This window comes from Pleurodeles waltl, chromosome 6 (assembly GCF_031143425.1).
Source record: "Pleurodeles waltl isolate 20211129_DDA chromosome 6, aPleWal1.hap1.20221129, whole genome shotgun sequence".
NCBI classification, from domain to species: Eukaryota; Metazoa; Chordata; class Amphibia; order Caudata; family Salamandridae; genus Pleurodeles; species Pleurodeles waltl.
In genome coordinates, this window is record NC_090445.1 from 1,168,988,300 (window position 1) to 1,169,007,035 (window position 18,736).

The 18,736-nt window shown below is 44.5% G+C and overlaps 1 protein-coding gene across 3 annotated transcripts in view; it reads right to left on the bottom strand.

Moving 5' to 3' along the window:
* The window catches only part of ASCC1 (activating signal cointegrator 1 complex subunit 1), a 725,998-nt gene that overhangs the window by 315,095 nt on the left and 392,167 nt on the right, over positions 1 to 18,736 (bottom strand). For all 3 annotated transcript variants that reach the window (XM_069240384.1, XM_069240385.1, XM_069240386.1), the window contains one exon: positions 17,925 to 18,049. In XM_069240384.1, the coding sequence (XP_069096485.1) occupies positions 17,925 to 18,049 (125 nt within the window). The remainder of the gene's footprint in view (positions 1 to 17,924; positions 18,050 to 18,736) is intronic.

Consider the following 18,736-nt stretch of genomic DNA (forward strand, 5'->3'; position numbering starts at 1 on the left):
GCTTGCAGTCAAACAAATGGGCAAAAATGCAATTATCCATGAAAGAGGCTCGATGGCCAAGGCGGTAACAAAATCATCAATACATTTGCAATTCCACCAAAATCTGCACATATGAAAAAAGGACTACCAAATGAGGAGATGAAAGGAAATGAAAGGAAACACAAGGACAAAAGAAAGCTTGAGACTGAATGAAAAAGAACAAAGGAGCAGTGAAGGGGAAAGGAACTTCTGGTCGCCAGCAGAAGAATCACAGTTATGAAGCACTGAACAGAGGAAGCGATATCCTTTTTATACTATATAATTACTAGAGATTTCAGCAGACGAGAGGCTCAGATAGCAGTGATACACAGGACATCCGTTCTTGCAATTCTTTCTATGCACGTGGGAGCCAAAACCTAAAGACAGCATCCACCACTGAGCCTGCGTGAATGAAAATCTACTGCATGTGCCTGGAGACGCCATTATGCCTTTTTTCACCATGATTCGCGTGGGCGGCTACTTCCCTTCTTCCCCCTTTGCTCGGCATTCCGTAGAAGGACGCCCCCACCTTCCATTTACGTGGGCTGCTCTATGTGTCCTTCCGAGTTTACCATTGGAAGCCAGCTTGGCCTGTCAGAAGGCCCTGCTGACTGCGACCCGCTTCTGGCTCCGCCATCACCCTCTGAGGGGAGGCAAGTGTTTTTCCTTCGCACTCTTGCTCCTTGTGTCCCCGGCGCCGTCCTTGCTTATAATCACATTTAGCCACTTTTTATTATGGGTGGACATTGATGCTTGGATCTTTAAACATCTGTTACAGGGGCAGGATGATGACAACTCGAGTGGACAGAGAACCTACTACCTTAATCATATTATGATGAGAGGTTGCATATGGATTTGCAAAAGTAAAGTGCCCTTGATACTGTGTTAGATCACCTGTCTTCTAAAAATGTGAGAAAAACATGAAGCGTTTGATATGTAGCCGAATGCTTTTTCTTAAAAAACACACTCCAAAATCACCTTTATTATCTTATTTTCAATGTAAAAAAACATTCCTTGCAAATACATGGGAAAACCAATTGTAGTCTTTACATTTCTGTATAATTATCTGACACTTCAAGCCCGACGTCAAATGTACCCAGTAACATTCACCAGTCCAATGTGTCTATTCTGTTTTCACAGGTTCCTTGGCAGCCCTACTTATGCCTCGCTGTTCGGTGAAATGAGGAGAAATGTTCTATATTACAGCAGGCTTCATTGCTGCTAGCATCAACTCCTCGTCTGCTTCTCCCCTCTCTTTTAGTCCCCCCAATACTCACTCACAGCAAACTCAATGACCATGTTATTGTATAGTTGCATTATGTTTGTAACTTTCTAAAATCCTATTCTTTTACGGGCTACTGCTGCTGGTGTACCACCTGAGCGTGTCTCATGATATGAAAGAAATACGCCTAGGCGAGGGTGCTAGGCTATCTCTGTTAGAGGGACTGAATACACATGTTGCCACTGAGAACCAAAAACGCTTACAATGTTCATCTTCATGGAGACAAGGCCACGCAGTCTGGGATGGACTGCTCTTTTAGGCCTTGGTCAAGAAGAATTTGCAGATGGTTGGATCAATTCAGTAATGCCCCAGGCAAAAAAGATGAATTGGAGTGCTATGTTGGGAAATTCAATATCCTTAGGATTGGCTCAAGAATTCAGTCCATTCATTTTTAACACTCCAGGGGAGATTATGAAAGTGGAAGGGACAGGCCCAATGTGGGCCATAGCTAGCACTGCCACATCGACTTATGTTGTATCTCACAGTTGAGAAAAGAAAAGGAGGAGTGTATCTGGGGATATATGTAGACTTCTTTTCACAGTGTTACATTTTGCGGTGACATGGACGAGTAAAGCATACAATGCAGTCTAGAGAAATCAACAATGGCTAAAACTAACAAAAGCATTTACCCCATCACTTTGCTGCATTTATACAATGGCCACATAAGACCTTCCAAAAGTCTTACACACTGTAGCCACAATTCTAGAGCAGACGTTTCTCTCGCCAGTCATGAACACAAATGATTCCTTCATGCATTCCCTGACCTGAAATGTTATATATCTTTAAATATATGTAATATCTGGACAAGACAATCCCTGCATGTGCCTGTTCAGTGTTTTGACAAATGTTTATTTTGCTGTCCACAATCTTAGTATTCTGGAATAAAGAAACAACAGTTTACTTCACTCTCCCTAAGATGGCAGAGAGGAGGGGGAAACGGCCTTAACGCCGACTCCTGAACAACGAAGTCCTGGTTAACGAAAGCAGAACAACGCTTTCGTTATCCACGACTTCGTTGTTTTGTGCCTTAACCAGGCATGTGCTGAACAACGCACATGCGTGGTTAAGGCACAAACAAGAGAGTCACTGAGGAGGATGACGCAACGACTCAGGTAAGTGGGTGGGGGGGGGTCGGGGTTTTAGTTTTAGGGGTGGGGGGATCGGGGTATTTTCCGTTTTAGGGGCAGGGTGGGGGGTCGGGTTTTAGGTTTAGGGCCGGGAGTCGGGGTATTTTCTGTTTTAGGGGTGGGGGGTTCGGGGCTTTAGTTTTAGGGGCAGGGGTGGGGGGTCAGGGTATTTTCTGTTTTGGGGTTGGGGTGGGGCTTTAATTTTAGGGGCGGGGTATTTTCCGTTTTAGGGGCAGGGGGCGGGGGTGGGGGGGGGTCAGGGTTTTAGGTTTAGGGCCGGGGGTGGGAGGTCGGGTATTTTCTGTTTTAGGGGCAGGGATGGGGGGGTCTGGGTTTTAGGTTTAGGGCCGGGGGATCGGGGTTTTTTCTGTTTTAGGAGCGGGGTGGGGGGTCGGGGCTTTAGTTTTAGGGGCGGGTATTTTCTGTTTTAGGGGCGGGGGATCGGGTTTTAGGTTTAGGGCCAGGGGTAGGGGGGGGTCGGGGTATTTTCTGTTTTAGGGGTGGGGTGGGAGGTCGGGGTTTTATGTTTAGGGGCGGGGTTGGGGGTCGGGGTATTTTCCATTTTAAGGGTGGGGTTGGGGGGGTCTGGGTTTTAGTTTTAGGGGCAGGGTATTTTCTGTTTTAGTGGTGGGGGTTGGGGAGGTTTAGGTTTAGGGACAGGGTGGGGTCTCGGAGTAGTTTTAGGGGTGGGGGTTGGGGTACTTTAGGTTTCAGGGATGGGGTTGGGGTTGTTTTAGGTTTTAGGGGTAGGTTGGGGGTCAGTTTTAGGGGCGGGTGGGGGGTTGGGGTTTTAGGGTTGGGTTGGGGGGGTCGGATAATTTTAGGGGCGGGTGGGTGGTTGGGGGGTTTGGGTTTAGGGGCAGGGTGGGGGGCTCGGAGTAGTTTTAGGGGTGGGGGTTGGGTACTTTAGGTTTCAGGGATGGGGTGGGGGTTGGGGTTGTTTTAGGTTTTGGGGGTAGGGTGAGGGGTCAGTTTTAGGGCCAGGGGTGGGGGGTTGGGGTTTTAGGGGTGGGTTGGGGGTCGGGTAATTTTAGGGGCGGGGTGGGGGGTTTAGGGGCAGGGTGGGGGGCTCGGAGTAGCTTTAGGGGTGGGGGTTGGGGTACTTTAGGTTTCATGGATGGGGCGGGGGTTGGGGTTGTTTTAGGTTTGAGTGGGGGTCGCGGTAATTTTAGGGAGGAGGTGGGGGGTTGGGGTAGTTTTAGGGGCAAGGGTGGGGGGTTGGTGTAGTTTTAGGGGGGAGTTGGGGGGGGGGGGTCGCGGTAATTTTTAGGGGTGGGTGGGCCAGGGGGGACGCATGCAGGAACAATGGATGCCTATCACTAATGCCTTTACCAGGAATGCCTTTACCACGAAAAATCGTTAAGGCATTCGTGGTAAAGGTATTAGTGGTAACAACGAGGTCGTTGTTCCGACCTCGTTGTTCAGGCATTCGTTGTTCCGGCAGGCGTCGTTCCGACATACATTCAAGAGGAGGCCTTGTGGAGAAGTAAGAATACCAATTTCCTGTCTATGTTCTTGGACTCTAGGGGCAGAAGATGGACATTTACAAGGCTTGTAAAACATGCAAGGATCTATTGAAACATGCAACTCTTAGCCAACAAAGAAATGTCACAAGATGTAAAATGGATTATTCCATGCCAAACCTAAGTAGTGTCACTCTTCCAAAAAGATGCTCCAAAAGCATCCTCATTCTGATATTGAGAGTTACACCCAAAATTCTTGTACTTCCTATTGCATGCTTTTTGGCAGCCCAAATGAAGTACTTAACCTGATGAACAAGTTACTTATCTTCGGTAACACTCTTTCTGGTAAAACTCTATATAGCTGCAGATTCCTCACCTTCTGAATATTCCCCAGGTGCCAGGCTGGATCTGTTAACCTTTCCATAGTACCTCTGCATGCCGGAAAGTGGAGCCGTTTCAGCTCTGCACGGACACCATTCCACTCCAGAAGTGACATGCAGAGCCTATATATGCACCACACACGTGCTGACGTTAGTTGCTTTTGACACTGTCCATGCCACCAGACGCAGTCACAAAAGCAAATTGATTACCAGTGTGCAGATTCATTGACTTGGGATCTTTTCAATGGGTAGAGACCGATCAAAGAACAGGGAGGATGGTAGTGTAGGTGAGGAATCTGCAGCTAGCCAGAGTCTCTACCAGAAAGAGTGTTACCAAAGGTAAGTAACTTGTTCTTCTGATAGAGATTCCTCACCTTTTGAATAGATATCAATGCATTACCTATGTAATGTAGGCTGCAAATGGACTCAAACCAGAAGGTCCTGCAGAACAGAGCGGCGAAGTGCCCTTCTAGTCAGACTTGGCTTGCTGGACAATAGTGCTTTTTGAACGTATGATGGGACGCCCATGTACCTTTCTGGCAGATGTCTAGGACAGGGACACTGCATGCTAACACAGTAGTAGCAACTTTGGCCACAGTGAAGTGGGCTGGCAAGCCTCAGGGAGGTTTCTCCCTTGCCAGTGCATAGCAGATTTTGATGTACAGCACAATCCAATGGGTGATTGTACGATTCTGCACAGCCTTGCCTATTTTTGCTCCAGCGAACCCCACAAATAGCTGATCGTCCACCCAGTGTTCTTTGCTACAATCGATATAGAAACTGAGAGCTCCTTTGGGTTTCAAGTGATGCAGTCTCTTCTCCTCCTTACAAGGATGAGGCAGAGCATAGAACACCGGCAAGGTGATGGTTTGACAGATGTGGAACAGTGTCCCAACTACTGGTTCAGGAGGGGGTGAAACCTTAGACAAACAGCAACCACAATTCTTGTTAGGGAGAAGCACAAGAAAACCCCAAATTAACCTGTGCTTAGCTTGGCACAAAAGCATTTGGGCTTATTTTACAGGCAACGTGTAAAGTATTTATACAGCACTTCAAACAGCTATCAAATATAGACACAACACAAAAGAATCCCACACCAATTTAGAAAAATAGTATAAAAATTTATATTTTTTAGACAAAAACAAAAATCCCATCAGCAGAACCTGAGATATGCAAATTAAAAAAAACTTAAGTGAAAACAGTGCTTAGAAGCAGAAAGAGACAACTCTAGATATCTAGTCGTGCCAGACCAGGACAAAGTCACAAGTTCAGGCTGACTGCCATGGAGCACAGGCTGGGTACAGGGATCAAGTTAGGCCCGCAGAACAAACTACTTTAAATCCTGGTTGCGGAGTGTTGCAAAATCCTGCCTCAAGAATGCACTGTTCAGTGGGAGTTCTGACAAGCTGCGGGCGTGATGCAAGGTCCTGCATCAGAGATGAATTGCAGAGGTGGTGTCAGAAATCAAGCATTGAGGAGAGGGATAGGTTGCAGCGAGGAGCGCAGCTGACGTCCTTTTCTGAGAAGCTTATTGGCGCCACTCTGATTACACAGGTGGCACTCAATAGATCTTATTGGAGTCGGATTTGAGTGTCTAGGAAGACAACGACTGGCATATTTTAGTCCATTACTGTTGAGTTATTTCTGACATTGATACGCAGATCAGGTTTAGTGGTCCTGACGAACTGCCCTGATCCACAGGAACAATAAAGGCAATAAACATGTTGACTATTATTTTCACACTATTCTGAAACAGCTTCTGATCCCTGCATCAATCAGCGGTCTCATCTTGTTGTTTTGAACCATTAAAAGGGAGCCCCCTTATTAAATTTAGTTCTAGGGCATCTCGTAGTTTATTGTATTTTCACCTTAATCACCAATCTACTTCTTGAGCACATGTTCCATCTACTTCATCTGTGGTATATTTAAAAGATCTCTGGCAAACTGCCCCTTTTGAGGTGCCTGTTGGGCATTGCAGTGCCAGCCTAACAAGGAGCTAGCTGAGGATGAAGGATGACACCCAAATGGGTGTATGAGGACTCTTGCTCCTGGGCAACAGGACCCCTTGATCCTGGAGCTCTTCTTATTACAGGCAATACAATATTTTTCTCCTGCCTTAGTACCTCTTGGTTCTAAATCTTTGAACTAGTTTAAAGTAGGAACGGCATACTCTTTGGAATATAGTTATAGAGTAGGAGCATGTATGCTGGACCTTAAAGTGCTCCTAGTCCCTCTTTTTTAAGTGGGAGAAGAGACAGAGCCTGGAGTTTATTAACAATGTGCATATGTGATCTCAATCAGAAACACAGTATTAATGGTGAGAAGCTGCAAAATCTGGAGTACACATTAAATAAGTAAAGACAAGTCTGAGATCCCATTGGGGCATCACAAGTGGAGAAGGGGAAAATGTGTTGTAGCCCTTTCAAATGTCGCACCAGAACTGGCAGTTTAAACAAGAGGGTTGATCAGGCACTTACAGGAAGCCGATGGGGCCAAAAGATAACACTTACCTGTGCCCAGAGCAAGGTCTTGCCGGGCGACAGACACAACAGATAATATCATTTCAGGCTGTTTGGCCTGGAGAATGTCAACCTGGCGAGCGCCACACAGAATCACACAATTATCTCAATGACAGGCATTTACAGTTTTCGCCGAGGGCCACTTGGCTGCCAAGATGACATCACCCTCCTCCAGAGGAAGGTCGTAGGTGTTCAGCTGTCTCTGCTCAGCCTTCACCCATGAAGGTGGAGGCTGCAAAGGTCCAGGTGAAGAACCCTACCTTGCTGTGAAACAGTAGGATCTCCCAGATGGCTTGTTTGATCAGAGGACATCTGCTCAAGCCCAGGAGTTCTGGATAAACTCTTGGTGCCCAATTTGGAGCCACCAGGATGACTTGGAACGAGTTGGTCCTGATCTTCGTGAGAGCTTGAAGCTGGAGTGGTACTTGCAGAAAGGCTTACTGAAGTCCTGATTTGCACTCGAGGCAAAATGCATCTCCAAGCGAGAGATGCACTGGAACCTTCAGAAGTGTATACATTGCACATTATCTGTGGTGGCGAACAGATCGAACCAAAGCTCTCCCCATTCGTTGAAGATACCCTGCGTCACCTCTGGGTTTAACTGCCAGTGGTGATCTGCTTGAAGCCAACTGCTAGGTTCGTCCACCCTGGTGTTCAAGGAGCCTGCCAGGTGGTTCCCCTTTAGGAAAATAACTTAGTGGCCCAGCCATTTCCAGGGATGCAAGGCTTCCTGCACAGGATCCGTGACCCCACTCCACCCTGTTTGTTGAGCATCTGTACCAGTCTTCCCTTGATGGATGGCAGGAAGGCTTTCAGCACCAAATGCATGGCCCTTAGCTCCAAGATTGATAAGATACTCAGCAAGAGACCAGAGATCTCTGATCTTCACCTTCCCAAAAAGTAAGGCATCAGTCACCACTGTGAACCTTGGATGGGGAAGGCAGAGACGTCGGTTTATGACTCAATTATAGACTCAATTATGGTCTAGTAGCCACCACTGCACATCTTTCTCAGTCTCCTCTGAAATCTGAACGTGGTCGTAGAGGACCCCTTGATATTGGGCCCATTGGAATGTCAGATCCCACTTCCGCATGTGCTACCGGGCGTGATTGCCCAGCAGGGGACAGGAGGCCCTCAGCCACAGCAGCCTCAGGGTCTACCTCACCAAAATCCAGGACCAAGGTTTAAAGATCAGGATTATAGTCTTAATGTCCTTGACACTCTTTCCCAGGGGAAAGGCACGAAACAGAACAGTGTCCAGAATGGCTCCAATGAAGGAGAGCGTCTGAGGAGTCAGGTGTGACGTCAGCATGTTGATATTGACCTCTAAAGATTATAGGAGGCTAGCCATAGTGTGGAGGAAGTTTTTGACTGCCTGGGGTGAGCCTGCCTTCAACAGCCAGTAAGTGAGGTAGGGGAAGACTGGTACTTCTGACCTCCAAAAGAGTGCTGCCACCACCATCAGTTTCGTGAACACCCCGAGGAGTGCTTGTGAAACCAAAGTGAACTGAAATGCTCCTCTTCCACCACAAACCCCAGGTACTGCTGATGGGCTGGCAGAATGGAAATATAGAAGTAGGCAGGTCCAACGCCACCATCCAGTCTCCAGGGTCGAGAGCAGGCAAGACCTGGGTCCTGGTTAGCATTTCAAACTTCTCCTTCCAGAGAAAGGCAATGAGAGGGCACAGATCTATAACAGGCCGAAGGTCTCCGGCCTTCTTGGGTACCAGAAAGTAGCGGGAATAACAGGCAAGTTCTACTTCTGGTGCTGGCACCCTCTCAATAGCCCCTTGTCAAAGGCTTGCACTTCCTGACACAAAATGGAGAGATGGTCCTCCGTCAGTCGCTGGGGTGACGGTAGAAGGTGCGGTAGGGAAGAAAAAAAAGGTAAGGCATAACATCTGCGTTTGATGTGCAGGATCCACCTGTCCAAAGTGATCGCTTGCCAACCAGATAGTCGGTGGATTCTGCGTCCCACCATGTGGCAGCGAGCCTGTAAGGATACACTAAAGAGATTTGGCAGGTGGCACTGTCGGTGCTGGAAGCAGTCGACTGAGCACCGAGCTAACCTTGGCCCCCAGGGCAGTGGGCACCATGGCCTTTCCAGCGAAACTGCTGGGTCCCCTGCTGGGGAGGGACAGACTGCAGAAAGGAAAGCTTTATTCAAAGTCACGAAAGGAATACTGAAATATTTGTTGGTGAGGGGGGTAGAAAGATCCAAAGAGCACACAGTAGCCCAAATCTCCAGTGAAAAATACAAGGGCAGATTAATCAGCCTTGTCCCTGAACAAGCGAGCCCCATCATACAGTATCCCCTGCAGGGAAAGGTAGACTTTGCCCAAGGACCCAGTTGATGCAACCACACATGGGGACGAATGGCAGCACTGGTACCAAGAGCCCATCTGACGGAGTCTGTGGTGTCCAAGCCACAACAAATTGTGAACTTCGGCCCATCACGACCATCCTGAATGGCCTGTCACAGACCAGAGCTAAGGCATTCTGGAACATTTGGGAGGGCTTGCGCTACCAAATCCCAAAAGGTACAAGTTTAGTGTCCAAGCAAATAGGAGGCGTTAATTGACCGTAGGGCGAAATTGGCTGAGGAGAATAAGAGTTTTTCAAAGGTCGCCACTCTCTTTGATTCCATATCAGGGAGCTTGGTTGGGAAATTGTTGGGGTTGGTCTAGCTAGTGAAAGCTTGCACAAGACTCTCCGGAGAGGGGTGCAGCGACCCAAAGGCCAGGTCACCTGGAGCAGAATGATGGCATCTGGCCATTTGCTGGTTAGCAGGAGGGCAGGTAAAAAGGCTTAGCTCAAACCGCTAGTAGGGTATCCGTCAACGCCTCTTTAAAAAGGAGTAGAGCCTAAGAATCAGTTTGGACAGGCTGCTCGACTTTCATCACAATGTTTGTGTTCACCTCCATGGTGGGCAGGAGGAGATCAAGGACTTTGGCCAGTCTCTGCATAACCATGGCTTAGAATGTAGATTCTTCCATGGGCAGGCCAAGAGAAGAAAAAAGGGCTGACTCTGGGGAAGGGTCTAGCCTCCTAGCATCTTGCAATTCCTCATACCAGTTGTCATCAGCATAGGGCTGAGACATCAGTGGAAGTAGGACTAGCGTAGAAAAGGACAATCGAGGCTACCTCTTTGGGTGGCAAAGTCCGCATTGACATCGATGTACCTGGGCCTGGAGTGTGTGTCAAGAGTGGCAACAGTACTGGAGCTGAGGGCAGAAGCAGCATAGAGGCCAGTCAGCAGTAATCTAGGTGGAAGGCCACTCAGCTCCTTGGGGCCCAAAGGTGAGCCAGAGGAAGCTGTTAAGAGATGCAAAGAGCCGGAGCATAGGTGAGCAAAACTCTTCGATCTAGTGTAGCTTTGCTAAAGATCCTGGAAACTGAGTTTGTGCCAGATCGAGCTGCAGAATCGACTTCAAATTCAGCTGATATTTGGAGCGGGAATATAACTGCTTGGCTTCCCATGTACTTCATCGGGGAAGTCGGAATATAGCGAAGGAGCGGAACTCCACTTCAACTTCTTATGGTTTTTGCTCTAACCTGGGGATTTGGAGCACAATATAGACCGGCCTCGAGAGCAGCTCCAGCGACTCCGGGACAGGAGCGGGACCAGAATCGAGCTTTGGACTTGGAGCGGTCCCAGTGTTGCATATTCTTCTGCTGAGGAGATAAAGTTTGGCCTAGTGTTTCCTGATGGTCTTTAGGATAACTGAAGCACAGTCTTTGAAGGTCGTGGAGTTGTAGCTCCATCCCAGGCACAACAGGCAAAGTTGGAGGGGATCTGTTACAGACATTAGTTTGTGACAGTCCTTACAGTGTTTATAACCTGTTGTTTTAGGTAGTGACATGCCTTACACACTGTTAATACATTTGATGGAAAAAATGCAAAAAAACGGTTTCTGAGAATGAGAGAAGCTACGGATCTGCCATTTAGAGGTACAGGAAGAAAGGAACTGACATCAGCATGAGGGCATGGTGCCTAAATATGTCCCGCATATTACTTCTGGAGCAGAATGGCATCAGTATGGAGCAGTACAGTGCCAACTTCCGGCATGCAGAGGCTACGGAAAAACTACCCATACAATTCCATATGTCCTTTGAATCGGGCAGCAATGTCTGAACTGCCAAACACTGTCACAAAATGGAAATGCAAGAATCCTCTCCATCTGCTATAAATGTTTAACTCTGAATACTACTAAAATGCGAGAGGAAGAAATGTCCCCCCCTGAAATAGTAACATCAATAGGCAAAACTACAGTCGGGCAAGACACCTGGATCCAATGGAATTCCTGTAGAATTTTTTTTAAAGAGAAATGTGGATATCCTAAGCCCATACCTACTCAAAATGTTTAAAGCCACAAGGGATGAGGGTACCCTCCCACCAGAACTCTGTAAAGCCACAATAGTAGTAATCCATAAGCCCCATCTTTATCCTCAATATAGAGACAAAGATTCTGGTGACCATACTCACCACAAGTTTGATAACAGTTATAGACCCCCTAATCCATAAATACCAATCAGGCTTTATGCAAAAGAGGTCAACCAGGTGCAATCTATGCAGACTATCACTGGCTGGAAACAGCTCGACAGCTAGAGGAACCACATATGTACTATCACTTGATGCTGAAAAAGCATTCGATGCACTGGCCATTCATGACACAGGCCCTGAAGTAACTTGGGTTTGGTCCTAAATTCTGACATTGGTGGCGCTACTTTACAACCTGGTGGCTACAGTCAGTGTGAATGTGGTGACATCAGCAGTTCCCCATCGGGAGAGAGACAAGGCAGGGCTCACCCTTGTCTCCATTGTTGTTCACCCTCACACTGGAACCCCTGGCCTGCATTGTCCGGGCACACCCAGATATCGCAGGATCCTGCATATGTGAGGATGAGATGGAGGACGACATCCTCCTCTGTGTGACACACCCCAGTAAGACTTTGCCAGGACTATGCCGTATTTTTGAGCAATATGAAGCACATGCGGGCTACAAAATAAATTGGGATAACTCCAGTCTATACCTGGTGGAAGGGGTCCTGAAACAGTTAAACATACCAGGGGATTTACATATAGCCAGGGAAGGGCTCAAACACCTGGGAATATACGTGACCCCCGGACAAGGAACACAGCTTTGATCATAATATCCAGAGAGTTCTTAGGGAATTTCACAAAGATGTCACCTACCACTGATGCTGCTGGGACAGCAGCTATGTTCAAGATGATAACCTTGCCAAAGTTGCTATATGTACTCCAAAATACCTATCATACAGTCCCAGAAGAGACCTTCACCAAAACAGAAGGAGAGGTTAGGAGACTACTATGGAATGAGGGACTCCCTAGAATCGAATTTCATTGCGGACATTGCAATGTAACCAATACAACAGGGACATTGTTCTCCCTATGGGCATACCTCTGGGCAGCATATTTAATGGCGATCAACGATTGGGGATATACACCCGGGGACCATCCTGGATGGACACTAGAGAGAAGCCAAGTCCGCTCAAAATCATTCCTACACTATCTATATGGAGGGAAGGGGGCAGGAAAATTACTGGCGGCAACAGTGCTAACCATAGATGCCTGGAAAGGGGTCGGGAAGTGCTTAGAGTGGAACACACAACTAACTAGGAAAACCCCCCTATGAGAAGGAACCCGCTTGAGGAAAACTTGGAAATTACACAGATTTGGGATTAGATTGGCATCTCCAAGTTAGGAGATCTATTAGAAGAGGGAAAGGTCATGCCATTCAGTTCACTACAGAAGAACTAATACTAAACCAAAACAAACACTACAAGTATATATAGTTATATCATCAGGAGTGTGGAATTTCTTGTAGCCCGACGCCCAGGACATATTGTTTGGGCTCAAGTACAAGTTTTCATGTTTTCTTTCGTCCTTGGGACAAGTTGGTCCAACCCCCTGCAGCACAAATCCTTTGGCTGCCAGTTCACAGAAGCACATTATAGAGCAGGGAAGGGAATTGTCTGCAGTTGAGGTAATATTTGTGTCCATATGCTAATGCTCTTCGAGACTGTATTATGGTTCATTAATGCAAAGTCTTTATTATTAGGCTGAGCATTCTAAATACATGTTGTAAGCTCAGACTGCACTACTGACAGTGGTTCCAGTAAAAAAAAAGTGTTCACACATTTGCAAAGTTTAACAATCTGAGGCTACATGTATTGCTTCCAGAATGCTCTCTGATTAGATGTAAATATTTGCAGAACCTTGAAGGCAGGATTGACGATTCTTTGCTTTCAAAATAAAATGTTCACAAAAAACATTTTGCTAAATTACTGTGAAATTTTAGCCTCCATTTCTTTGAAGCATCATTCAGTGAAATGTTTTGATGCATGCTAGTATTTCCCAAAAATATTCATAATGGAAAAATCAGTGAAACCAGTTTCAACAAGATTATGAGAAACATGACAATAAACAAGCACAGGCAAAGCAAATAAATCCAACATTGATGGTCAGTCTTTTGTATTTTTTATTTTGGTATTGCTTTTGTGAAACTTTATCATTCTGGGAGCTGCTGGCCCCTCACCACTATAACAAACATGGGCAAAAAGCAAAAATATTTTTTTATCTTAAAAAGCACATATTGCCTCAGTAGTTTCTGGCACTGAACAAAACTACTTTGGGTGTCAAAATGCTCTTTGTGAAAGATCAGATTGCTGTCACTTACAGTGAAGGCAGCAATAAATGCAGAGAGAGAAAAATAGAACTTTAATAAAAACAAACGGTCTTGGTTACCGTCAGACCTAACTATGAGCCCATTTGTTAAAGAGGGTCACAAAAGTTCCCCCATGTTATATTTCTTTGCATTAGTGCAGATTTACATTTTTTCCTGAACATGCATGCATTTACAGAAGTAGACCAAGAAATCATAGCCCTAGAAAATATTTGTGAACTGCATTTTAGCACAAGCAAATATGCATGTATAGATTTGCTCGTGCGAAAATATGTTGAGTGCTTAAAAGTTCACTTTCCTTTTAACTACTTTTTTCCCCACCCTGGAAGAAGTTTTACTTCTGCCCTTTTCAGGGGTAAATTTTCAACCTTTCACAATTTTGGAAAAGATTAGAGAAGGGCTTGTGAAAACCTGTTTAACATGCAAGTGAGTAGGTTTGCACAGACTCAAAAGGGTATTCCAATCCTGGAACTTTTGTTACTGCTGCCTCCTGCTCCAGTATGGTGACCTGCAGAAAGGTGGCAAGGAAAGTGCTAGTATTCAAGCCCTGCTATAGTACTAGCCTCTACATAATCAGAGAGGCTATTATCAAAGCTCTTATATAATGAGATAATGTGTTGCCACTCTACATGGCACCAAAGGGACAAGTAGATTTGATTCTTTTAACAGGACAAGTAGATTTATGAAGGAACGTCCTGCGTACAAGTAGATATTTTAATAGATTCCACACCCATGCAGCATGCCTGAAAGGCAGAAAGACTGGACACTACAGACATCCTGGACTATGCACCACTAGAAGGGAGATTACTCCATGGGGAAATAGAGGGGAACGGGGTCTCCAGGACTTACACAACGATTAACAATAACATGCCTGACTCCATAAAGAAACTTAGAACAAAATGGAAAAGAGAGGTTGAGGAACTAGACGACATGGACTGGGCTGCAGCTTTAATGCACCCGAGGGAGATGGTAATCAAAGCCAGGTTAAGACTGATACAATTTAAGATTCTTCACACAGTGTACTATAACAGGGTTCTCTTCCATAAATTTGCGAAAGTAGCATCTCCCAAGTGGGAATACCAACTGAAGTGGATATGCCATGTCCCAAACTCCTCTTTAGTAATCTGGGACTAATGATGGCCAAGAGGGATGTGGCAAAGTACTGGGGAGCCCCGGAGCCATATACAAGGCTGGAGGTTACCCAAAGAAGTTCTATAAGAGACGAGGATCAAGGAGGAAACATTTTGGTATAGATATGGGGGAAACTGTAGAAGAAGATTTGCATGGCACCGTTATAACTTAATTAAATAGAAGATTGCCTAAAATAATTTACTACCCGATACCTGTTTGAATGCCTAGAGTTAACAAAATAATGCTATATTGTTGTTATAATTGAACAAAGACAACTCCACTCCAGTGTAATTGTTGTTGTTGCGGTGCAGTTGAGAGGCATGCTAAACATGACAAACCATCTTTACCATCATCACAGTGTTTTCAATCAGCATTACAGGAGGCTTTATCATTCTGACTGTCATGTGACAGCAGCAAGACTTTTCCCAGAAAGATGTGCCTTAGAACTCTGCAACTCTTCAATCATGTCACCTAACACTCCATATCTTCTAAACACATGCCCCTCAAATACGTTAATCCTGAACACTATACCTGATGACTAATGCTTGCACAATCACACACCTTGCATATCCAAACCGAACTGTACCCTCAGCTGCATGTAACATGACATCAAAGCTCCAAACGGCCACAAGATGACACAACACTGCCCATCTCATTGAAAAATGAACTCTACCTTTCATGCCAAATCCCGTCTCAATACTCATTCCCAATTAATCACGGATATACTGCCTGCACAGGAATACTCCATCCACATGAAGATAAGCATTTTAAACAAAGGGGGATTACCATCATAACCTTCATGGACTTGCCAAAATGTGAAGCAATTCCCACTTCTTCCGCCACCATCTTTAAGTGCCTCAAAGCAGCCTTCTCATTTTCTTCATCCAACACCATCACTCGTCACATTATTAGGATCCACACAAAATCAAACCCAACCAAAATACTCACCTCAAATACCTTCTGGGAGTTTGACTGGATACTACAATGCTATGTCCCAAACTCTACAACTATTTGTCATTCTCTTTCATTTACATATGATTAATCAACTTTCCTTGTTATCTAACCACAACAAAGAAAGTTTTTAGACATGGTCAAGTCAGAATCCAAAATGAAATGTCTACCCTGCAAATGACTATCGTAACATTTCCCTGTCCCTTCTCACGTCCCAATCTCTAATCAGATCTCCTCAAAAAAGACAACTTCTCTGCAAAAATACTGGATTTGCCCTATGAAAAAGAGAACGGTAACTATTCTTCAGAACAACTTAGCCTCAAGACTCGAACCACTTGATCTCTTGATGATACTGACATTACACTTTAGGAATACAATGTCATCACCCACTCTATACTAGCTAGTGTGCTACCTAATACGAACATCTCAAAACTGAGGCAAACAGGGAATCAAACAATCTCTTGACAAAATAATATTAATCATTCATAGCACAAAATGTCCTGACAGAGCTCAAAAACAACATATTCATTTTACTAAACTCAAATCACTAAAAAGCCCAGAGAAAGGAGCATAAGAAAGCTATCCTTCCTTGCAAAGCTGACCACAAATAAGTGCAAACTGCTGCTTCTCACATCTCCACAAGTCCCTTATTCAGAAATATACACTTCACCTTTTGTATAACTATCATCACCTTTACTCTCCAACTCCTCTTTTTTCACCAATAAAATCTGTGCCATCACAGAAAAATAATGTGCAGCTTGCCTATTAGACCACTCCCACCAAAAGCAAAGAACACCTGGATATATTTCTCTCCAATTTAATGAGCCAATGTCTTTCAAAAATGTCAACCATTTACTGCTATGACACTCTTTAAGTACATACCAGAATAAAGTCACTCTAGTTTCAACTTGGATACTACCATTTAATAATTATCCACCACATTCTGTGTGAGAGTAACTCATATCTCCAGGATCAGCTTGACCCAACAGCAGCTTTTAACACAGTTGAGCACTACAGGCTATAAACAAATCTGAAGCACAACATGGATTTTAAAGTTCAATCACTGAATTGGTTCCTGACCTTCTTTTCCAGCTGATATATGTATAAATCATAGACAGTGGATTTCAGACAGTTTTCTGATACTGAATCGCTTTTCATTATATTCAGACATGAAAACAGATTCAACAGAATGCTTCTTGATGATCGTAAGATGAATTGTTCACCACCCATCATAAACAGCAGAAGGGGAATAATTTAATCACACCTTTGACAATGCTTTGTTCCCTCCAATTTGCCAACTTTAACCTTCGTTCTCACCACTCAAGTTAAAACAGCTGTGTATGAATAAATAATTCTCGGCTTGGATTTAAGCAACACCATATCAGAACGTGTTTCTCAGTCCTCACTGGGTGTTCTTAAAACAGTATTTCAATCTCCGGATACGATTATCCTCTCCAAGACAGCATTCATTTGATCACATGTCCCAAAGGTTGGGAGGCTTACATTGGCCACCCACTGAAGCACTGATCAATTTAAAATCAGCTACCTCATCTTCGAAATTAGTGATACAAAAAAGAAACCTTATCGCTCTAACTTGTATTGCATCTACTGTGTGTTAGGAGCATGATTTTCTTTCTTTTGAAAGCTCAGTCATTCACAGGGGATGCAATAAACTCATTGAACTCTCTGCTTATCCAACTAAAAACTCAACTTAACAGCTTACTAAAAGTGTATTGTAAGTAGTGCATTGTAAAGTATTTATAGAACGCTTACTATATGTCACTTAAGTCTTCACTTAGATTACAGTAGATTCTCAGTTATCATCTAATTATATTCTTTTTGTTTACTCCCACCACTATTTCATTGTGCTGATGCTACAAAATCTTTCATGTATACTATTGTGCTATGTAAAAGACACTAATACTATATTAGTTAAACTGTGGTAAAGAAAATATTACATTAATTACATATTGTCATTGTGAGGCAATGGTCAGAGACATGAAATGAAGTCCCATGTCATTACAGTCTTTGTTGGGGCACCAGTCAGACCTCAGGGTCAGATATTCGCCATATCTGTTAAATAACTAGGACAGATGCAGGGACCAGCAAAGGAATGAGGTTGGTAATGTGCAGAAGAATTTGTTCCGTTGAGGAAACAAGGGCTACCATGTCCCAAATCTCAGACAATTATTGGAAGGTGAATGCACCAATCAGGCTAGGAGTAAGATTCTTGTGCTTTAAGTGCAAGATAAGGATGATAGACAGAGTCAAGCATCACTTAGCATGGTATTATATGCTTCAGTCTCTCTTTCACATGTTTTAACCATTTCTTCCACGAATACATACCATTTGGATCTCTTCGGAAAAGAGTATTCATGATCGTGGCATGCAGTTTCACCCTATCCCATTCACGTAGCATGAGTCCAGAGCTCACAAACCGCTCCATCAGCAGATCAGCGATAAGCTGCAACCTGAAGTGGACAATCAGTGAGAAAACGTCAGCAGGAGGCAATATTCACATAATTATAGAGCTTAATGTTAAGCACCTACAATCAATAATCATTTAAACAGATTAGTTACTCTGCACCACAGCACAGAAACATAATATATGTCCACAAACCTACAACATACACCCACAAAATCAGCATATTCTAAGGTATCTTGTTGAAAGACATTACAGAGGAAGGACTGTAAATGATACACACCTAATACATTATTAAATGTACTGCATCTATCAATAAAAAATTAGCTGGGAAGGCCTACGCTTATGACTTCTTTTGAAGAATGAGTTCTAACTCCCTTCCTTGTATACAAGTTTAGGGACACCTGTAGTCTTAATCACAAATGGATAGGACATGTTTGAGCCCAAAATAAAGTGGAATTACTCTTCCTGTAAATAAACCCTTCAATCATTATTTTTCCATTACTCACATCACTCTAGATCACCAAGAGGCAAAAAAAGGGGTTGATAAGGTGTAAAATCATAAAAGACAATATGCTGCTCGCATCACCTGGGACTGTGAAGAATGTCCCCCAACTAAAAAACAGAGATTACTGCGAGCTACTCAATGTAGGATTATAAGCCCGGGATAATAACCTTAGAACCCATCATGGTTCTGCTCTTTCACTTAATGGCCAAATGACCATATTCCTTTTTG